This window comes from Mustelus asterias, chromosome 12 (genome assembly GCF_964213995.1).
Source record: "Mustelus asterias chromosome 12, sMusAst1.hap1.1, whole genome shotgun sequence".
NCBI lineage: Eukaryota > Metazoa > Chordata > Chondrichthyes > Carcharhiniformes > Triakidae > Mustelus > Mustelus asterias.
Window position 1 is genome coordinate 62,406,469 of NC_135812.1, and position 24,090 is coordinate 62,430,558.

At 42.8% G+C, this 24,090-nt stretch overlaps 1 protein-coding gene across 2 annotated transcripts; it reads right to left on the reverse strand.

Moving 5' to 3' along the window:
* Positions 1–705: 705 nt before the first annotated feature.
* On the reverse strand, positions 706–23,820 carry fdxr (ferredoxin reductase). Of its 2 annotated transcripts, XM_078225326.1 has the most exons (12): positions 23,732–23,820; positions 21,430–21,527; positions 19,348–19,443; positions 18,259–18,381; positions 17,332–17,445; positions 14,299–14,400; positions 13,694–13,801; positions 12,526–12,610; positions 5,515–5,714; positions 4,611–4,782; positions 2,291–2,464; positions 706–994 (listed from the first exon to the last, which is right to left on the reverse strand). In XM_078225326.1, the coding sequence occupies exons 1-12, from the start codon at positions 23,787–23,789 to the stop codon at positions 864–866; spliced, it is 1,461 nt and encodes a 486-aa protein (XP_078081452.1). In that variant the 5' UTR covers positions 23,790–23,820; the 3' UTR covers positions 706–863. The 2 variants fall into 2 exon arrangements, with proteins under 2 accessions (XP_078081452.1, XP_078081453.1); XM_078225327.1 differs by lacking the exon at positions 21,430–21,527 and having other exon boundaries at positions 23,732–23,803.
* Between the last annotated feature and the right edge of the window lie 270 nt (positions 23,821–24,090).

Sequence of the window (24,090 nt, forward strand, 5' to 3'; positions counted from 1 at the left end):
GTGCTCTGGATTGGATAATGGATAAGCCCTATTGATTTACAGTGACTATAATTATCAGCATTTTTGCTGGGTTCTGTTTTTAGGCACCACAATCTGCAACTCAATGCTTTCATTCGACAAAAAGCATAAATAAAAGGTTCTCGTTTGAGGAAAAACTGAAGAAACTTGGATTCTTCCAACCAAACAAAGCTTATAAAAGATGCTCAAGATAATAGGTGGCATACAGAAACAGCAAGTTAGAGATAACAACATGAGCATTAGAGGAAAGTGGGCATAATTCCACACTGATGAAATTCAAATTCAGGATGAACCAATTTTTCACACAGGGAATGTTGCAAAGACAAAAGCACCGTGGCACAGTGGTTAGCACTGCTGCCTCACAATGCCAGGGACGTGGGCGACTGTCTGTAAGAGTTTGCATGGCCTTCCCGTGTTTGCGTGGGTTTCCTCCGGATGCTCCAGTTTCCTACCACAGTCCAAAGATGTGCCAGTTAGGTGGATTGGCCATGCTAAATTGACCCTAGTGTCAGGGGGATTAGCAGGGTAAATGAAGGTGATGGGAATAGGGCCTGGGTGGGATGTAGTTGGTACAGACTCGATGGGCCGAATGGCCTCCTTCTGTACTGTAGGGATTCTATGATTCTAATTTAACTCACTAAAAAGAGTCAGTTGGATGCTGTGATTCACAAAGGTTTTTCCCTTTTTCTACAAGAACACCAATTGTTGATCTTAGTTATCCTGCCTCTTTAATCCAAGAACAAATGGAGGACCTGTTCTGCATTAAACCAGGCACTGAGAATGATCTTCAAGGTAGGAGACATCTAATCCGTATCACAATTGACCTAGTGTTGACATCTTCATCGTCACTGATTGGCCACCTCTATCATCTCTTGCACATCAAGCAGTTTCTCCCGGGGCTTGCCGGCTTTCTCTCCATTTGCCACTTCAACATTGTCAATCCTTTCCCATCCAGAAAAGGAAACTGGGTGTACACCTAAAACCAGATTTTAAAACCCAGTTATATACATATCCAAACATCTTTAATAATCTGTTCAAAATATTAGTTTTACCATAGTAATCTACAAACAAAGTAAAATAATTGTGCATTATATGCTCTTAACTTTACAAGACAACAAAATAAGTCAAAGAAAGTAAAATGAATGATTTTTAGGGCATTTCACATGTAGGGAAAGAGGATTCCGATCTTGCACATTGTAGGACTGCACAAATAACTATGAATAGTCAGGTTAACAGCATGGAAACAGGCCCTTTGGCCCAACTTGTCCATGCCACCCCTTTTTTTTTTAAACCCTTAAGCTAGTCCCAATTGCCCACATCCTTCTATACCCATCTTACCCATGTAACTGTCCAAATGCTTTTTAAAAGACAAAATTGTACCCACCTCTACTACTACCTCTGGCAGTTTGTTCCAGACACCACCCTGAGAGAAAAAATTGCCCCTCTGGACACTTTTGTATCTCTCCCCTTAAACCTATGCCCTCTAGTTTTAAACTCCCCTACCTTTGGGAAAAGATATTGACTATCTAGCTAATCTATGCCCCTCATTTATAGACCTCTATAAGATCATTCTTTAGCCTCGAGAAAAAGTCCCAGTCTATCCAGCCTCATGACTCAAACCATCAAGTCCTGGTAACATCCTAGTAAATCTCTTCTGCACTCTTTCTAGTTTAATAATATCCTTCCTGTAATAGGATGACCAGAACTGTACACAGTACAAACCAATGAAGCGTTTGTGGTTGAGGGAGAAATGCTGGCCAGGACAGAGAACTCCCTGGTTCAAGTAATCTCATGAACTCCGTCATATCCCCCTGAATCACCAGAATAGAGATTTCAGACCTCAGTTTGGCCTCTCACTTAAAGGAAAAGTTCTTTCATTGCTGCAACATTTCCTCAGCACCAGGTGTGCAATTCCTGCAGTGAACCCACAACCTTCTGACTGGAGGAAAGAATACTATACTGGTATTATGCATTACCCCTGGGTGACGGTCTTAAGATAAACTTTTTCAAATCATATAGCTTTTCTTGCCATATCTCTGTGCATCAAGACTTCAAAAGATACCAAGATTATGCAAAAAAGATCCAAATTAATCCTTATTAAATTGATCTGGTTCTCCCCTGAAGCAAAATTGAGATTGTCTTTGCATGCACGCTGCTGTTCTGAGACAGAAATATATCAAAAAGATGATATTTCCATGGATTATGGTCACAATTCGAGAATTATTTGGAATTGGCTTAATACATTTTGAAGAAAGTATTTCAAACTACTCACCTCTCTGCTTAAGCAAAGCCTCCATTATTTGATATCCTCCTTTTGAAGCAGACACATCCAGTACTCTTAACCGTGCATCCTCCAGCACTGACTCAGCGGTTTCAAAGCCATCGTGCATCGTGGTTACGATAACCCCTGTTGGTCCCCTTTTCACCCAACCACTGCAGTAAAGGCCTGAGAAAGTTGGAAGGGCAAAGATAATGAAAAAAACACTGCAATTAAATAACATAACACCCAATCCTTCAAGAATTATTTCCAGACTTTTCCAGTCTCTTTCCATTGTCTCAAAATTTATGTTGCTACTCAAGGCCCACTTTATTAATTTGAAAGAGATTCAGTGACATTTCCTTTCTCATCAAGTCCATTGCATACCCACTGAATCACCAAGACCAATTACATCCAATGGCATGACTTCATCCACCTGGCAAATACCTACCTGCATAACGTGCCACAGAATGACTGAAGTCTGTATAATCTCAGGAGCTGGATATCACTGGCAATACCAGCATGTTATCATTCATCCCCAACTTTCCTAATGTGGTTATCCACCCACTCACTTCCTTGATACAACAGTGGTTTGCTGGGTCACTTTTCAGTAAGTAGCAGTTGAGAATCAGTCACAATTGACTTTGGGCTGATGTCACATACAGGCTAAGCTAAATGATAGGTTCTCTTTACTGAAAGGTCATTATAGTGGCACAGTGGTTAGCACTGCTGCCTCACAGCGTCAGGGACCCAGGGTCGATTCCCAGATTGGGTCACTGTGTGGAGTTTGCACATTTCTCCCCATGTCTGCATGGGTTTACTCAGTGCTCCGGTTTCCTCCCACAGTCTGAAAGATGTGCTGGTTAGGTGCATTGACCTGAACAGGTGACAGAGTGTGGTGACTAGGGGAATTTCACAGTAATTTTATTGCAGTGTTAATGTAAGCCTTACTTGTGACTAAACTTTACTTTAATGAGACAGGCTTGTTTCTCATTGAAATAACAATTTAACACCTTCACGGTCACTTTTACAGATTCTAACTTTTAATCTCCTGATTTTTTTTGATAAAACCCCACAATTCAATCTTAAAACAGCCAGGGCGGGATTTGAATTTTGAAAAATCTCTGCATTAGCAGCTCAGCAATATAGCCACTCTGCTAATATGCAAAATGCATGCACTACAAAGTTTAAGTGACATTAGATCAGAAAACATTAAGCTATATTTATCATGAAGTGCTCAATGCTTGTGACAAAACCACTCAGCCACATACACTATCCTGAATTCCTGCCAGAATTGTTTTCTGATCTTTCACCTTCAACAGCTGCAGCACAAGTTTTAAAGTTTACATGAAGTTAATTCTGTAGTGAAAAGGATACAGTGCACTGCTGTCCTGATAGAGTTAGACTTTGTCTAATAAAGTTTGTAAACCAGCCAACATTTACATGCACAAAGAACACTTGCATTTCCACACCTGTTAAAGTCAGTAACCTCCTGGCTGGCTTTCTGGTTGGTGTTTGATCTTTGCTTGTTGAATGTGCTCCTGCCATATTTTCAAACATTGCAACTTGCTCCTGCACAGGTTTCTAAGCTGTTAATTTAAATTCATGCCGGAATGCAAGTTTACACTATAAGTAACCAGATAAGCTTTTAATTATGCTGCTGCTGTAACAGTCAAGTGATCTTCAACCTGTGTCACTGCAAAAAAATCTCCTGCATCCCCTCAGTGCCATATGCTGCAAGATGGTACCCAGGGACATGAATTTTACACGTTAGACCTTGCAGGCCTCAGATTATCAAGATGACCTTGATTTGTACAATACGATCAGTTCTTTAACCTAGAGAAATGACAGCAAATCCTTGAGGATATGAACTGCCCTTACAAAACAGCCTACAAGATTCTACAACTGAATTTCTTCAGTATTATCAGAAATATCACCCCCAACACAATAGGGAACCACATATCTAATATTTCTAGTTTCTTCAGCTGGGGAAATCATAATATTAATTGAAATGTACAGCAGCCCATGTAGTGCAATAAGTTATGTGCAGAATACATTCTGATGTAAAGCATCGAAGGAGGGATAGTTAAAAGCATTAACTCAAACTTGTTCACAATTATGAAACAGTTACTAATGCAGAGATAGCCCCACCAGTGAGCTGTTGAAAATACACAGAAGAGCTTTCAGCATTTGCGAAGGGTAAAGTTTGCTGATGTTTCATGTGAAGACCTCCTGTCTGAACTCTGGTTCAGACAACAGGTCCACATCTGAAAATATCAGCCCAGTCTCTCTGCGGATGGACTGTCATTCAAGAGCTATATAGCTAACAACTAACCTGGTGCATGCAGGACCCGTCCCAAATTATTTGGAATTATCCCTTGCTGCTGATCAAATGGAACTGAGGGGTCAATTGGATGGCTTTTGTAGCCAATGCTGCTCAGCATTAATCCACACTCCACGTCTTCAACATCTTCTGTCTGAACGAACTTTGCAGACTCTCCTAAACCCTCAGAGAAGGGAAAAGTTCTCCAGTAGTCAAACCAAACACATACAAGTTCAATAGTCTGGTCTCGATGCAGAATAAAGTATTCTTAAATTGTATTAATTGTTTAGTTATCAAGTGATCAAACAAAAAGGCAGTATTTACACGAACAAAGTTATGCAAAGTGATTCAAGGCAAGTGTTACCAATTATACTAAACAGTCACATTCGGAGATTATGTTTGGGTACCATGGGAGTTGAGAGATATGAGGACATGCTTGAAGATAGAGCGGAGGAAAGCAGCTCACCTCCACTAGAGCAGTTAAGAATGAGCAACAAATGCTGGCCTTGCTAGCAACATCCACATCCCAGCTATGGCCTTGTTGAACAGCAGCACAGGCTTAAGGGCCAACTCCTATAGGAAGAGTCACTAAAAGCTTGGTCAAAGATTGTAATCAGCATTTTGAAGGAGGACAGAGGGGTTGAGGTGGAGAAATTTAAAGAAGGGAGTTCCAAAGCTTAGGACTTAGACTGAAGGCATAGCCAAAGGTGCAGCAATCACAAGAAGTCAGAATGGAGGAAGACAGAGATACTGCAGCATGCTAAGTATCTACCAGCTGTGGCATTTGCCTTCACTTCTGCCCCCTAACCCAAATAAACCATGCAAATTTTCAATCCTAGCCTCAGGCCCTTTGAAGGTCACCAGTAGTTCCGAATGAATCATATGTGTGGCACACACAATGTGTAGTAGTGTCTACCTCCAGTTTGTTAACAGACAGCCGAATCCCAGCCACTCGTTTGCCATCGTTACTGGGTATAACCTCCAAAGGGCTCCGCAAGAACTGAAGGCCCCATTCTTTGCTGGCTGTTGCTCGCCGCTCAGCTTCTTCCCCAGAAGGCTTTTCAAGAGCAGCTTTCAGCATGAGCTCAGTCAGCCGCTTCCTTGGTCTCGGCAAGTCTGGAAAGCAACAGATACAGAATTTAGTAAAGAAATATAGTCTAAAGGTCTTTGTGACCAAAAAGAGACTTCCTTTGAGAGGCAAGGACCAGTCAGTTAAAGATTTGATCCGTTTGGACCTTTTAACCACCACTTTCTAGACAGGAGTGCTGTTCGATGATCAATTAGTTATAAATGTTATGCATAATTTGGTCAGCCCAAATACTTTCCCCTTTAAATTCTCTCACTGCGTGCAGCTTATCCATTTAAATAGCTGGTGCTGTTACCACTCGTGCACAGCCATGCAAAAGAATGTATCATAAAGGAGACAATTTCAGCGTGGTCAGCACTGTACCTGCTGGGTTGCTGTGAGACCACATGCACATGTAGCCTACAGGAAGCATTACCAGTATTTCACACTTGACCCGCACTAAGTCACTGAGTCCAAGTTGCCGTATACCGAAAAGGAAAAACAAAAATTCCAGATTTACAAAAGATTTCCCAAAGGAAAGGCTAACTTTAAAACGGATCAGGTTATTTGCATTAGATTAGAATTAGGATGGCAAACCTATTTTAAAAAGGAACGCAAGTATCTGGTAGGGTCATCAACATAAGGCACAGTGGTTAGCACGGCTGCCTCAGCGCCAGGGACCCGGGTTCCTGCTGAGGACAGCTGAGGAACAGTGGAGGATTTTTAAGGAGATCCTTTTCAGTACTCCGGTGATAAAGAAGGACCGTCAGAAAAGGGATAACCAGCCGTGGATAACGAAGGAAATTAAGGAGAGTATTAAATTAAAGACCGATGCGTACAGAGTGGCCAAAAATAGTGGAGAATCGGAAGATTGGGAAAACTTTAAGAAACAACAAGGAACGATTAAGAAAGCGATAAAGAAAAGATAGGTTTTGAAGCTAGGCTAGCTCTAAATATAAAAAATGATAGTAAAAGCTTTCACAAATATATAAAAAGGAATAAAGTGGCAAGTGTGAATGTTGGACCCTTGGAGGACGAGAGGGGGGGATTTAATAGTGGGAAATGGCTGAAACTTTAAATAAGTTTTTTGTGTCGGTCTTCACGGTGGAAGACACAAATAGTTTACCGAATATTAACGATCGAGGGTTGGTAGGAGGAGAGGTACTCAATACAAGTAATGTTACCAGGGAGGCAGTGCTTGGTAGACTAACGGGACTGAAGGTGGACAAGTCCCCGGGCCTGGATGGAATGCATCCCAGGGTACTGAAAGAAATGTCAGAGGTAATAGCGGATGCGTTAGTGGTTATTTATCAAAATTCGTTGGATTCTGGGGTAGTGCCGGCGGATTGGAAAACGGCTAATGTTACGCCGCTGTTTAAAAAAAGGAAATAGACAAAAGGCAGGTAACTACAGGCCGGTTAGCTTAACGTCTGTAGATGGGAAAATGCTGGAATCCATCATTAAAGAAGAAATAGCAGGCCATCTGGATAAGAATGGTTTGATTAAGCAGACGCAGCATGGATTCATATGGGGAAAGTCGTGCTTGACGAACTTGTTGGATTTTTATGAAGATGTGACTAGTGCGGTTGACGGAGGGGAACCGGTGGATTTCCAAAAGGCGTTTGATAAGGTGCCTCACAAAAGGTTGCTGAAGATTGGGTCACACGGAGTTGGGGGTAGGGTGGCAGATGGTAACTAGTGGTGTGCCGCAGGGATCGGTACTGGGGCCTCAACTATTTACCATTTATATAGACGATCTGGAGGAGGGGACTGAGTGTAGGGTAACAAAGTTTGCAGACGACACAAAGATAAGTGGAAAAGTGAATCGTGTGGAGGGCGTAGAAGGTCTAGAGAGAGATTTGGACAGGCTGAGTGAGTGGGCGAGGATCTGGCAGATGGAGTATAACGTTGACAATGCGAGGTTATTCACTTTGGAGGAAATAATAGCAAATTGGATTATCTAAATGGAAAAAAGTTACAAAATGCTACTGTGCAGAGGGACCTGGGGGTCCTTGTGCATGAGACGCAAAAACCCAGTCTGCAGGTGCAACAGGTGATCAAGGCGGCAAATGGGATCTTGGCCTATATCGCAAGGGGGATAGAATATAAAATCAGAGATGTCTTGCTGCATCTGTACAGGGCATTGGTGAGGCCACAGCTGGAATACTGTGTGCAGTATTGGTCCCCTTATTTGCGGAAGGATATATTGGCCTTGGAGGGAGTGCAGAGAAGGTTCACCAGGTTGATACCAGAGATGAGGGGTGTTGATTATGAGGAGAGACTGAGCAGATTGGGTTTGTACTCGTTGGAATTTAGAAGGCTGAGGGGGGATCTTATAGAGACCTATAAGATAATGAAGGGGCTGGATAGGGTAGAGGTGGAGAGATTCTTTCCACTTAGAAAGGAAGCTAGAACTAGAGAGCACAGCCTCAAAATGAAGGGGGGTCAGTTTAGGACAGAGTTGAGGAGGAACGTCTTCTCTCAGAGGGTGGTGAATCTCTGGAATTCTCTGCCCACTGAAGTGGTGGAGGCTACCTCGCTGAATATGTTTAAATCACGGATAGATTCCTGATCGGTAAGGGAATTAGGGGTTATAGGGATCAGGCTGGTAAGTGGAACTGATCCACTTCAGATCAGCCATGATCTTATTGAATGGCAGGGCAGGCTCGAGGGGCTAGATGGCCTACTCCTGCTCCTATTTCTTATGTTCAATTCCCAGCTTGGCTTGCTGTGTGTGGAGACTGCACGTTCTCCCAGTATCTGTGTGGGTTTCCACCGGGTGCTCCAGTTTCCTCCCACAGTCCGAAAGATGTGCTGGTTAGGTGCATTGGCCATGCTACATTCTCCCTCAGTGTACCCAACAGACACCGGAGTGTGGTAACTAGGGGATTTTCAGTAACTTCATTGCAGCATTAATGTAAGCCTACTTCTAACACTAAATAAAAATGTTCTAAATTGTGCCAGAGGTCGTAAGGATCCACAAAGGGTTTCTAACTAGTCTATCATTCAGATTCCTGCATTTGTTGACTTACAATTTCTGCAATGAATGTTAATTTATATAGCACCTTTGAGCGTCCCTAAACATCTCACAATGAGTTACATCTGAAGTGTAGTCACTGTTGTTAGATAAGCAAACAGCAGCCCACAAAGTCTCATGAACAACAGGTGAGGTAATTTGGTGTTTACTGGACAGGACACTGGGCTCCCGCTCTTCTTAAAATTGAAACATTTTACATCCAAATGAACCAGGATCTATACACTCATTCAAAATTCAAATTGAAAATATTTGAATTAAATTTGAAATTTAAAAGGTAAAACTTTTCATTTTCAAGGACTTCTCAGGGCATATGTATTTAGCCATCCACAGGTGATCTTGTAGAAAGTTGGTTTCTCCTCTTTCAAACAAGGTACATTTTCTGACTGTTCAAAGCATGTGTGTGCTTGAAATGGCTAACTTTCTTCTTTAATGACCAGATAATTTCCTAGAAGCAAGGAAGCTACTCATGGGTGAAGTGTGTCAATTCCACTTGTAGATCTGGATAGTACAGAATCATAGCATTAAGGATGATCAAGTCAAAAAATATTTATCGCCTTGCATAAATGGCAATCAGGTGGTATTATGTTCAAAGTCAATTACCTGCATTTGCCAAGGTCTTAAGTTTCAACTTATGGTAAGACAGGTATGTTTAAATGCTTGTCCCAGTGACATATGTACATGCAAGATAAAGGTGTATGTCCACCTGGCACTTATCATCTGGTATTTATCATTGCCATTTGAATTCTCTGTTTACTATAGATTACATCTTTTCAGTGCAATACCAACATTTCAATCGAAAACTAATTTTTAAAATGGATGGTAAATTGTCACTTAAACATGACTTGAGCCCCTCTGCATTGCCTTTGCAATGAACTCATTAACTTAAAGATTCACAACCAGCAGACCAGATCCAAGCTCTTTAATCCCGCCACATCCACTTATGAATGTTGGTGGACAATTATACAACTCACTGTAGGAGGCTCCACAACTAACCCCATCCTCAAATCCAACCCAGCCAATTACCGCCATCAGTTCACTCTCAATCAGTAAAGTGATGGAAGAGGTCATCGACAGCACTATCAAGTGGCACTTGCTTAGCAATAACCTGCGCCCAGATACTCAATTTGGATTTCACTAGGTCCATTCGGTTCCTGATCTCATGTTTGAGCCAAATCTATAGATGGAAGAGTTGAATGCCGATGGGGAGAGGAGTGTGACTGCTCTTGACATTAATTTGACTAGGCATGGCATTAAGGAACCCAAACAAAAAAAAGCAGTCAATGGGAATCAGGGGGAAAACTCTACTGGTTGGAGTCATGCATGGCACAAAGGAAGCTGGTTGTGGTTGTTGATGGTCATTCATCTCAGCCCTAGGTTATCACTACAGGAGTTCCTCAATGAAGTGTGAACTGATGGCAGACCTCAAATCTTTCCTTGAGCCTCTGCACATTCACAAATATCTCACTGTACTGAGGGGGGCTGGTGGCCTCATCATGGTCCAGAGATCTTCAGACAAGAAGAATGCCTTTGGTGCATCTGCTTGATAATCCAAGAGGACTGCCTCTGCAATGCTTTGGAATATGTTGCCTGGATTTGGGACAGAAGAATTGGCATTATTGCCAAACATAGCCACAGACAGTGGAAAGATGGTGGCATAGTGGTACATCACTGTAGTAACTCAGAGACCCAGGCTAATGCTCCAGGGACAAGGGTTCAAATCCCACCACAGTAGTAGGTGGAATTTAAATTCAATTAACATCTGAAATAGTTTCATGGTCACCATTATTACCATTGATTGATTCACTAATGTCACATTTCGTGATACTGCAATGATCATGAGCAAGCAATTGGTACCACCCAGGCTGTAACTAGCTATCGATGTTACATATAGACAAGAACTGCATGTTCAAATATAGAGAACGCAAGAGTGCGTTCACTGTGCATGGTGTAAACAAGAGCTCTGAATCAATTTGCTGTGTGTAGGCCTTGTGGTTCACAACTAGGCCATTGTTCGATAGTGCGCCAGAATGGCTTTGCATTGACATGACCTTGCTCAAGCTTTAACAAGACCCCCTGCCAGCATTTATTCAGAAGGCATTTTAATTTTAACCATACGTTAAATCTGCTGCCAACTACAGAATGCCACAGGAGTCTAAATAGTTAAGAGTTGATACAATCATAACTTTTTGCTTACAAATAATTGGGAACATTTAATTCATCTATAAAACAAACCAATTTCAAAAGTGGTTGAGGAACAAAAAAGAGAAACGCCCTTGAATTTTTGTTCCCGCAAAGAAATTGATGTGTTTCATCGCTTGTGGAAATTCCACCTAATTCCGATTAGAGGCATTTTTGTTTTGTCTCATTTGGCTGACAGTGGAATGAGTGTCCCTCTCCAGTCACAAAAATTAACTGGAATCAAAAGTAGACTGATGAATATTGTTTGTTTGAAGTGCAAGGTGTAGATACAAACCACGTCAAACACATTGATGTGCATAATCAGTGGATAAATGATGGCACGGTCATAATGACCTAAAAGAACAGTAATAATTCTCCTTGCAAACAGCCTTGTACACTTTTGATCCCAGTTTTAATAAGCACACTCCTCTTATATTACTCCTGTCTCCAATCACTCCCTTTTCCTGCTCCCATTTGTCCCACTACTACCCTCATTCTCATTTTTTGTCATTTCTACCCTGCTGCTCCAATTTTATTTCATCGACTCCTATTACTCCCACCACTGTTTTTCATCATTGTTCCCTTTAGCCCAATTCCATTTGATTTTCTAATCGCAAACCACATCTCGCAGCACATCAGGAATCTATTCGTGGCATTAAACAAATAAATATTTGGACCAATAAATAATTCATTTAAGCAGCAGCATTCCCCACAGGTTTGAGTAAATCAAACGGCTGTGTAATCAAAACAGAGAAGTGAGGATTGCATTATCTTACATAGCAAGTATGTGCGGCTTGCCTAGAGTATTCACTTTGTTGTGCTGGAGGAGTACGGTCTATCCACTTGCTTATTATTGCAAACTTTTGTGCAGCCACAAAGGCAGTTATCACATGGGTAAAAAGCACATGCATAAACTTTACCAAAGATTAATGTTATGTTGCAATGCCTTCTGTACAGTCTCTAGTGAAATTTCCAACACAATGCCGGTTTAGCGCAAGCTGTTTGTTTCAATCCTGACTTTTTTTTCAAGACCAAGGGCCTTGAGACTTGTACAATAAACCTAGTGAAGGTTCGACAATTCTTTCACCTAATTAAGTGCTTTCCTGATACATGAAACAAGTTGCTTTGATAAAATGTTTTTTTCTTCTTTGGCCTACACTCTTGTCAAAATGGGATATCTGCACTGGAAATCTGGTGGACTCTTCATTCTCCTAGTGATCAAAAGTGGAATGAGCTTCAACCTTTGGTACAATGAAACTTTCAATTGCAAGAACTTCATATCAGCATGCACATTTGGACAGAAACTAAGAAATCCAGACTTTATTGGCCTTCACTTTTTAAAGAATTGCAATCTTGACTGCTTATGATTAATAATCTAACCCAAATTTCAGACCTTGAGAAAATCTCATTGATAATGAGAAGATAAGGCTCAAGGATGAATTATCCATTATAAAAATAAAAACAAGATGCGGAAAAATCACAACACAATTGCTGCTTTTGTATTTTGAACAAACGCTTATACAAAAGGTAGGCAAAACCTACAAGACCTTCCTAAACAAGACTACAGACATTTAAGTCATTTCACGTATTTAGTTAGGAGAGAATAAGATCACCAACAAAGCAGCTACTAAATCAATCAATCTCACCTTTAACAATCTGTTTTAGCCCCTCAAAGTCACTCGGATTCAGTAATGGACAAGTATCAGGCAAATTAATCATCTCACGCAGCTCCTATTAGAGAGAAATAAGAGAATAAAACTACTTTACACTTAATTATGTATGCAACTATGATAAAATAAGTATTCATTAAGACTTTTTAAAGAATCAAGTGTGTCACTATACAGTTTCAGAAAAAGAATCCTGCAAACAGCACTCCTCCCACAATCAGAAAACTACTTTTGCAGTAATCAGCTCTGCAATTTTATAACCCACATTATTGGTATCATATTTGCAGCAATCTCATACTAATATCACTGTCTAAATTTGCAAATTAAAAATGACTATGGTTCATACTGGTGGCAGCATATGGGCCAGGTAATATATAGCACTTCATTCTGAAAGAGCACATCTGAGACCCAATTCATCACTCCCTCCCCCCATCCACCATCAATACCAGAAGCTGCCCAGAAGTAAAACGGGAAGAATGGTTTAACATTGCCAAGAAGTTTGGTTAAGTTTACTGGTCCTCAGCGCACAACTTTATCCATCCTCAAATTATGGTTACAGTCCAACCTAAAGATTGACCGGCAAGAAAGGATAACGCCTAAATGTAGGGAGCTTCTGAACACTTGGCTGTTACAGCTGGAAAATTTGCACCATGAATCAGGACATTGAGTTACCTGTAGATCAGTGTGGAGCACTGCACTACCCTGGGAGTGAGTGTCTCCACCCCACCCCCTCCCCCCAAAAAAACCAAGTTGGCAACAGGCCAACACAATGGGTGCAAATCCAAAAGGATGCATGAACACCTCCTGGGTTGGTCTCGCATCACTCATCCAAGTACGTAGCAGACTTACGAACCTGGGCAAGACCGCACGGTTTGCATTAAGTGTCAAATATATTTTACATCAACGCACACTACGTAATGTAGCTGGCCTGCAAGTGAACGATTACACTGAATAAGTTCAGTGTCCAAGATATCAGCACAGATAAACAATTCAATTGTGAAACTCAAAGGTGCTTGGCAGACAATATTGTGAACTGGAGTGATACAAAAATAGGTGCATTAGGCACAAGGTAACAGCACACTTAAAGGCGGCAAAAATATTTATTTATGCTCTAATGAGATGGTTGTAACTTTATATAATACAATACCTTTATGGTAAACGCAACCTGGAGGGGTCCTCTTCTGCCAACAAGGAGTACCCGCTTTACCTTACTGGCTGCTATAGTCTCCAAAGCATGTGCGGCAATATCTGTTTTCTGTAAATATATATCCAGTTATAAACTAGTATAATTAGATAATTCTGAAAGTGGATGATACCTCCCTATCTGCACAAAAAAAAATTTGAACACAGTCTACTATATCTATATATTTACATCTATGATGGAAACTTATGCAAATTTATCATGTTGCAATTTCATCCTCCCCACAGTGGAGATACTCTAACCCCCCTCAGTTCTGCAGTTTCCAGCTGCTCAGCTGACACTGTAGAAAAACTCCAAAGTTCCTGCCAGCCTTACCTCTCTACATCCCAAATTACTGTTCAGTATTAAAATTTACCCAATGTTTAATTATTTATACAAGCATATTAAGTTGATGGGTAGGAAAAGACCAGCTGGTCAATCAACCCTGCCCCACATCACAATGACCAGAGAATCATAGTTGTGCAAATTAATTTAAATATTCTCTTTAAAACACTGCATTGTGATGACAATTATGAATGAAAAGCTAGATAAAACTTCAGGAATTCACAAACCCTAAGTGAGTCAATGGGGGAAAGGAGAATCCTGGCTATGTCCAGCGCCACATTGCCATGTCCCAGGATGATGGCTGTCTCACTGCTCAACTCAGGGTTCAGCTGCAAAAGAAAATACAAAATACCCAGTATGTGACAGGAAGGGGCAGAGTGTACAAACATAAACAAAGAGCCAAAAAGGATTAAAATGGTAACAAGGCAAATTTAATGACTCTTTACTTAAATGCACATAGTACTCGGTGCAAATTAAATGCATTAACAGCACAAACGGAGATTAATTGGAATGATCTCAGCAATTATAGACAGAGATCAAAGCTGGGAACTAAATATTCAGGGAAATGTAACTTTTCGTAAGGACAGATGGGAAGGAAAGGGTGGTGGGGTAGCTTTGCTATTATGAAATGGAATAAGTATGATAAGAAATTATCTTGAATCGGAAGAGGTAGAATCCACATGAGTAGGGGTAAGAAATAACAAGGGGAAGGCAGCACTGGTGGGAGTAGTTTATAGGCCCCCTAACAGCAGCTATAGTGTAGGACAGAGAATAAATCAGGAGATAACAAGGGCATGTAAAAAGTGCAGTGCTTTAATTTTCATGTAGATTGGGAAAATCAAATTGGCAGAGGTAGCCATGAGGAAGAATTCATGTGTATTCAGGACATTTTCCTAGACCAATATGTTGTGAATCCAATCAGGATTGGACTAATTTGGATCTGGTAACCGTGTAATGAGGCAGATTTAATAAACAATCTCAGTAAGGAATCTCCGAGGAAACCGTAACCATAACATGGTAGAATTTAGCATTCAGATTGAGTGAAAAATTTAGTTCAGAAATAACTGTGCTAAACGTAAAGGTAAATATAAAGGAATGAAGGTGGAGTGGGTCGGAGTGGACTGGGGAAGGTTAGCCAGAAAGACGGTTGATAAGGATTGGCAGATATTCATGAAAATAGTTCATGACTCACAAAGGTGAGTTCTAGGAAGGGGACAAATCAACCATGATTAGTCAAGGAAGTTAAGGATAGCATTCAACAAAGAAAAGACATACAATGTGGCAAAGATTAGTTGTAAGCCAGATGATTGGGAAGTTTTATAAAACCAACAAACGTTTACCAAAAAATTAAAAGATAAATCACGAGGGTAGACTCGCAAGAATACAAAAATGTACAGCAAGAGCTTATTTAAATATATGAGAAGGAAGAGCAAAGCCAGAGTGAACATAGGCCCCTTAGAGAATGAAACTGGGGAAATAATAATGGGGAACCAGAAAATGGCAGAGTGAAACAAATACTTTGCATCAGTCCTCACAATGGAAGACACTCATCGCATTCCAAACATACTAAATAATCAGGGGGCAGAAAGAGCAGGAGGAGGAGGAGAGAGGAGCAGGAGAAAATAAATACATTAATTATCACTAGAGAAAAAGTACTAGGGAAACTAATGCGGCTAAAGGCTGATAAAGTCCTTGGGATCTGATGGGTTGTATCCCAGGATATTAAAGGAAGTAGCTAGTGATAGTGTGCGCGCACTGGTAGAAATCTTTCAAGAATCCTTATATTCTGGAAAAGTTCCAGAGGATTGGAAAACTGCCAATGTAACATGCTTATTCAAAAGCGGACAAAAAAGGTAACAATAGGTCAGTTAGCTTAATATCTGTCATTGGGAAAACAGAGTCCATTACAGAGGATGTAATAGCAGAACATTTAGAAGTGTATGATATAATCAAGCAGAGTCAGCATGGATTCATGAAGGGGAAATTGTGACGGAAAATTAGAATTCTGAGGCTGCAACGAGCTGGATGGATAGATAAAGGGAAACCAGTAAATATAACATCCTTGGATTTCCAAAAAAGCATTTTATAAAGTACAGCGCAAAAGGCTACTCAAGGAGAGAAGCCATGGTGCTAGGGGTAGCATATTAGCATGGACAGAGGATTGGCTAACTGATAGAAGACAGAATGGGGATAAGAGGTGCATTTTCAGGATGGCAACCTGTAACTGGAGTGCCACAGGGAACAGGGCTGGGGCCACAATAATTTACGATTTATATTAATAACTTGGATGAGGGAAGTGAATGAACTGTTGCCAAATTTGCCGATCACAAAAATAGGTGGGAAGTGGTGAGGAAGGCAAAAAGCATCTAGAGGGATATAGACAGGTTAGGTGAATGGACAAAAACTTGGCAGATGGAATATAATGTAGGAAAATGTGAAGTTATGCACTTTAGCAGGAAGAAAAGGTGCTATTTTTAAAATTAAGACAGTAGAAAACTTCAGCACTGAGGGACTTGGGAGTCCTCATGCATAAATACAAGACAAATGGAATGTTGGCCTTTATTTCAAAGGGAAGGAGAGTATAAAAATAGGGAAGTCTTGCTAAAACTATACAAGGCACTAATCAGGCCACATCTAGAATGCTGTGAACAGTTTTGGTCCCCTTATCTAAGGAAGCTGACATTACACAGTCCAGAGAAGGCTCACTACGTTGATCCTGGGTATGGAGGATTTTCTCATGAGGGGAGGTTAATTAGGTTGGGCCTGTACTCATTGGAGTTTAGAAGAAAGAAGACATGCTAGCCGGTGTTATTTTTCTGACCAATAACTCAAATATATCTGTCGCATATTAGGCAACTAGCTAAATTATAATTACTTCAAACCATTAAAATATTTGTATTGGACCCATTAGCCCTCCAGCTTCTGGTATAAAGAGCAGTGTTTGATGTAGTCCTAAAAGTCCAGGAACAGGGAATGGGGTAGTGGTAGAATTTTTAGAAATAGGAAGTGGCCATTAATCATATCATATTGAACCTTTAGATTAACATACTTGTTGGATTTTCTCAATAACTGATGAGGATGAGCAGTGTTTTTTTTTGTTCCAAATAAAACTGAGGAAATCTAGATTTTAAATAATTCTTATAGCGTTTTCCCCCACTTCATCTACCAATTTTGAGATACCAAAAATACCCCCCTCCCCCTCTAGCCAAAATGTGTTTCAAAGCAAATGAAAATATAATGCAGCCTGCAAAGTGACTTACATTTCTGTTTTCAGGTAAACCGTTGTACCAGCCTACAAACATTTTTGCAGAATAGACACCCAGTAGATTCTCGCCAGGAATACCAAGTGTCCGATTAGCTTCAGCTCCATAGGTCTGGGATGAAAAAGAGTCTTGTTAACGGCTTATAATGTTTGCCTTGTGATAAAACAGCTGGGAGAAATACTGCATTACATTGGATACAATTAGTAACCTGAAGCGCAAAAGTTGGCATCTAAACATGGTCCTGTAGTGGCGAATCTGTGGAACACTATGCTACAGAAGGCTGTGGAAGCCAGCTCATTGAGTGTCTTTTAGATAGCGATAGGTAGGTTCTTGATTAATAAGGGGATCTGGGGTTATGGAGATGAGGAAAAATATCAGCTATGATTGAATGGCAGAGCAGACTCGATGGGCCGAGTGGCCTAATTCTGCTCCTATCTCAAGGACAAAACAAAAGTAGAATAAGGGCGATAGGGTGGCACAATGCCAGGGATCCAGGTTCAATTCCAGCCCTGGGTGACGTGGAGTTTGCATGTCCTCCCTTGGGTTTCCTCCAGGTGCTCCGGTTAGGTGTGCAAGTTAGGTTGATTTGTCATGCTAAATTATCCCTTGATAATTGTCCCTTAGTATCTAGGTTAGGGGGAATTAGTGGGGTAACCAGTGGGATTACAGGGATAAGGCCTGGGTGGGATGCTCTGGAGGCAAGTCGGTGCAGATTCAAGGAACCGAATGGCCTCCTTCTGCACTGGAGGGATTCTATGATGAGATGCACCAAGGATCATGTTCAGACTGTGAAGGAGACAACAATGGGCAACTAACCTTTCCAGCAGAGTTTCGTGGCTCAGTATTGAGGATGAGCTTAGTCAAAATGTTTCACTTTGCATATTTGGAGAATGGCAAATATTCAGCAAGTTCATAATTTCTTACCAGTATCAGAGCATGGTATGCCTGTTTTAGCTCCTCAATGCTAATATCCTTCCCAATAGTAACATTGCCATAAAATGAGCAGCGGTCATGATGTGCTGTCTGGGTGAATGCATTGATGACATTCTGTGGAATGGAAACACATTGATACCTAAAAAGGCATTATTACACGAGAGATATTTCATGCAACACGAACTAGTGTTGTGTTATGATGGTCGAATGTGTTTTGTTTTAGTGCATTCCTGCTGCAGTTTCACATGCAGAGGTGGGAACAGCAAAGACATTTAGTTACCACCATATCCACCTCTTCATTAAATAACTCAAAAAACCCATTTTCTGTATTGCAGTGGGCATTTCCCAATACCACCCTTCCACCCCAGCTCCGGCAATAGAAGAGATTGCATTAAATTATATCCCAAATGAATTCCAAACAAATTTGAAGGTTCTTTTAAAATGTCATGGGTCAATGTAATCGTCTGCAAACCGGCACATACAACCTTGAAGGTAATATCCGCAAGGACCTTTAAACACAAGCTGCAAGCTTTCAGCACTGAAAGATTTCCTGTGCTGTTACTCATAAGATACAAGCTACAAATGATATAACCCACTTGCCCACGTATGGAGAGCAGATATATGAACTCGACAATCTACTCCAGCCCTCCTTTGGAGAGACTGCACCTTTCCAAAAATTGTAACCACCAATAGGTGAATAGAAAATGTATTATTGAAGGTTTAAAATTAAGACATATTAAGGGCACTTTTTCAGAAAAAGAATGGATAAGCTGTGCCATTATCTGCTCTTTGTATTAGTTTTTAAAAGAAAAATTGAAATGAGGTGGATGCGACCTTAAATTACACCAAATAAATGGAGATTTATTCTACTGGGATGCAAAAATATTTAAATTTATGAAATATTATATTTTTGGTAGTTTTACATGTCGAATTTAATCTTTTCATTCAATTGCGTATTTTAACAGACTCTTTGGTGCTTGGCATATTTGGAGTATATACAAATTGGAGCTGAATCTCCCTCCGCAGCTAATAAGTCTGGCAGCTGCATTCTGTCCAACGCTGATCAGTGGCCACACTAACCTTCACTTCTGGATGGTCAGGAGCAACACCAAATCTCACAAGGCCAAATGGAACGGGCAGCTTCTCATAGATGTCAACCACAGCCGATTTATGATACTGGAACACAAGACAGTAAATCATGTATTCCTCCCTATTAAACATATATAGATTCAAGATTCAGTATGTGGAAACAAACAACCCATAAATAATGCAGAAAACCAAAGCGTAACACAATATTAAAAATTGCACCACTTCCACTCCACCACTACTGAGATAACTACAAATCCTGATTATATTAGGAAGAAAATACAAGTTCTAAAGACATCCAAATCATGAATGAAATAATTACCAGGCATTTTCAAATATCTTCCCAAAGTTGACAGAGGGTTTCAGACGTTTACTTACATCAAAAGTAACCAACGAGGAATCTCAACATCCCTTTGCTCAACTCCAATGGGGGTGAACAAAGATTGCTTCTGTACATTTTAGGTACAAAACTGTAAGCACATTCTTTACAAACACGCTTACGTAGACATAATACAGATGAATATCTGCCCAGTATTATGAGGGAATTATTATACCCAGTGTAAGGGAGCGTAGAGTTAACATGTAGACCAGGAGTCATAGCGCTGATTTCTGCAGCTGTTACTTCACTTTCCCAAAAGTACAAATCGCAGTAACTTCTCCAAACTGTTTCACCAAATTATAAAATCCTGGGGACACTATTATAATTCTACTTCAATTCGTGAAAATGGTCAATGATAAATAGTCCCATCAATCAAAAAGAGGACTGGACAGAGTAGATAGAGGGAAACTGTTCCCACTCAAAAGAATCAAAAACAAGAGGGTACAGATTGAAAGTGGCTTGCAAAAGAAGCAAACGCGATATGAGAAAGTGTTTCACACAACGAGTGGCTCGGGTCTGGAATGCACTTCCTGGAAGTGAAGGCGTGTTTAACCAGGGCTTTAGATGATTGGATGAATCGAAACAATGTGCAAGTGTACGAGGAAAAGGCAGGATAATGGCATTAAGTCATAATAGTTTGTAAATCCATCCAACAGTATTGTCAAGTTCCCACTATGCACTACACTGAATACAAGCAGCAATACCCATATCCTCTCCCTTGAAAATCATGAACAAAGTACAATTCCGTTTTTTTTAAACTGCCCCCATCCAATTATTGGTGATCCTGTTTTAAAACCACACCAAACCTTGTTGGGCTATGATGCTATGGCTGACCTGTACCTCTCCCAAGTTTCCGTTCTACAGGCAAGCCAAGACAGCAAATGTCAGCATGTTATTTACACTAGGACTCTGATCCTGTCATTCCCCAACATCTGTACAAAAACTATCAGATTGCAACCAGGAGCAACAGCCCTGATTGTTTTTATTCTGCCCCCACCCCAGGTCACTAATACCAACTGTAACAACCAACCACCACCAACGAAGTTCAGACATCACAGAAACCAAGGACCCTTCCAGTGTATGTGATCCAATACCACAACAAGTGATGCACCATCAATTGAGGCACTGGCTGCAGCCTGCATACAATACTTCCGAAAGCAGTGCATAGGAACAGGAGTAGGCCAGTTGGCTCCTCAAACCTGCTTTGCCATTCAGTTACATAGCTGATCTTTATTCACTCACTCACCTCAATATCCCTTAAAACACATACCTAACAAAGGTCCATTAACCACCTTAGTTTTAAAGTATGCAACTTTTCAAATGGCACCCAATCTCAAATGGGAATGATGTTCTAATTAGAATGGCATCACATCCTTGTGAAGAAGTTATTTGGGGAATTTGAGTAAAGCAAAAAATTTGGATACAATTGTTGCCCACCTACCTTCCTAGCAACTGACCAAGACTGAACCAGATGATTCATAATCGTGATGACACATTTAATCTCGAGGTGAGCCTCCTAACACAATCCTGCCATTACTAATGAACCCGCAAAACACCTTGTGACATCTTTAAAGGTTCTATATAAATACAAGTTTGTTATCTTTAAGTATTTACTTAGCCAAGCTGAAAATAGCAGAAATAGCGCTATGCTACTTCGTGAATTATATTACCACTACATTGTCTTTACACAAGATTACCTTGAGCAGGTGTTGAGCAGTGTAGAAACCTGCAGGACCACTACCGATGATACAAACTTTAAGTTCTGGACTTGTTTTCAAGGATAACTCTCGCAATCCTTAATTGAAAACATGAGACACATTATTACACTAAGTCATAGTGAATTCAAGACTGACTTGTGCAGCAATTAGATCAAAGTTAGCTTGTTTGAAAAAAAAAACACCACAATGTCATGCACTAAATTAGTGATGCATGTCTTACATCCTGTATAACATGTACAGTGCCAGTCAATTCTCAAGGAAGTGAACATGCCCTTGTGTGCAAAACAGAATACAGAAACCGGAAACATTCTGAAGTGGGGTATGTGCCTATAAGAGGCAAAAGAGTGCATGCTTCCTTATTGTGGCCTTGGGCGACTGTATGTCACACTGCACGTTCTCCCTGTGTTTGCGTGGGTTTCCTCCGGGTGCTCCAGTATCCTCCCACAGTCCAAAGATGTGCACGTTCAGGTGGATTGGCCATGCAAAATTATCCCTTAATGTCCAACGATGTGTAAATTAGGGGGATTAGTGGAGTAAATACATGGTGTTACAGGAATAGGGCCTGGGTGGGATGATCTTTCAGAGTTGGTGCAGACACAATGGGTCGAACACACACCACACACACACCAAGGCCCTCCACTCCCAAGATACCCAGCACCAAACACCCCCCCAACCCTCAATCCCAGACACTTCACACCTCCTCCAGGACCCTCATGCCCCTCTCACCAGACTCACCACACTTTCTCCCCTAACCCCAGACACGCATGCTCCCCTTTCCAAGGCATTCACACCCCAGAGCCTCATTCCTCTCCACGCGCACTCTCCCCCCCCAAAACGCCCGCACCCCCCCAAAACGCCCTCAGACGCGCACCCCCCCAAAACACCCTCACACGCGCGCCCCCCCAAAACGCCCTCACACGCGCGCCCCCCCAAAACGCCCTCACACGCGCGCCCCCCCAAAACGCCCTCACACGCGCGCCCCCCCAAAACGCCCTCACACGCGCGCCCCCCCAAAACGCCCTCACACGCGCGCCCCCCCAAAACGCCCTCACACGCGCGCCCCCCCAAAACGCCCTCACACGCGCGCCCCCCCAAAACGCCCTCACACGCGCACCCCCCCAAAACGCCCTCACACGCGCACCCCCCCAAAACGCCCTCACACGCGAACCCCCCCAAAACGCCCTCACACGCGCACCCCCCCAAAACGCCCTCACACGCGCACCCCCCCAAAACGCCCTCACACGCGCACCCCCCCAAAACGCCCTCACACGCGCACCCCCCCAAAACGCCCTCACACGCGCACCCCCCCAAAACGCCCTCACACGCGCACCCCCCCAAAACGCCCTCACACGCGCAACTCCCCAAAACACTCTCACACGCGCACCCCCCCAAAACGCCCTCACACGCGCACCCCCCAAAACGCCCTCACACGCGCACCCCCCCAAAACGCCCTCACACGCGCACCCCCCCAAAACGCCCTCACACGCGCACCCCCCCAAAACACCCTCTCACACGCACCCCCCCAAAACGCCCTCACACGCACCCCCCCAACGCCCACATCCCCCCCAAAACGCCCACACGCCCCCCCCCCAAAACGGCCACACGCCCCCCCCCCCAAAAAACACCCACACGCCCCCCCCAAAAAACACCCACACGCCCCCCTCCAAAAAACACCCACACGCCCCCCCCCAAAAAAACACCCACACGCCCCCCCCAAAAAACACCCACACGCACCCCCCCCCCGAAAAACACCCCCCCCCAAAAAAAACACCCACACACCCCCCCCCCCCCCACCCCCCCCCCCCCAAAACACCCACACCCCCCCCACCCCCACCCAAAACACCCACACCCCCCCCACCCAAAACACCCACACCCCCCCCCACCCCCACCCAAAACACCCACACCCCCCCCCACCCCCACCCAAAACACCCACACCCCCCCCCACCCCCACCCAAAACACCCACACCCCCCCCCACCCCCACCCAAAACACCCACACCCCCCCCCACCCCCACCCAAAACACCCACACCCCCCCCCCACCCCCACCCAAAACACCCACCCCCACCCAAAACACCCACACCCCCCCCAAAACACCCACACCCCCCCCAAAACACCCACACCCCCCCCCAAAACACCCACACCCCCCCCACCCCCACCCAAAACACCCACCCAAAACACCCACACACACCCGGCCCCATTCTCTCCCCAGACCCTTCTCGCAATCTCCCGAAGGATCCATCTTCAGCCGCGGGACCCCGCGATTCCCGGTGGTGCTGTCTCACCGGCGAAAGCCTCGCTGCCTCTGGCTCTCGGACAGACCCGGGTAAAGAGCCGCCACATCCTCCCAACATCAACCGTCCTCTCCCAAGCTGCCCCGCGCGGCACGGGGTCAAAGGGTAGCCTCACGTGGCGCGGCCGAGGCAGGGTTTAAAGGCGTCACCAATCAGAAAACGGCTTTGCTGAACCTAACCCCGCCCCTAGCCGCTGGAATGAGAGCTTTGTTTCCATTGGATGGATGACCGGAAAGATTCTGAAATGCGGATTGTAATTGGCTGGAGTACCTCCAGACCCCTGTCCTTGTTGCCCTCCAGTTAAATGGGGGGGAGGGGAGGGTTAACAGAGATCATTTATCATGGGGAGT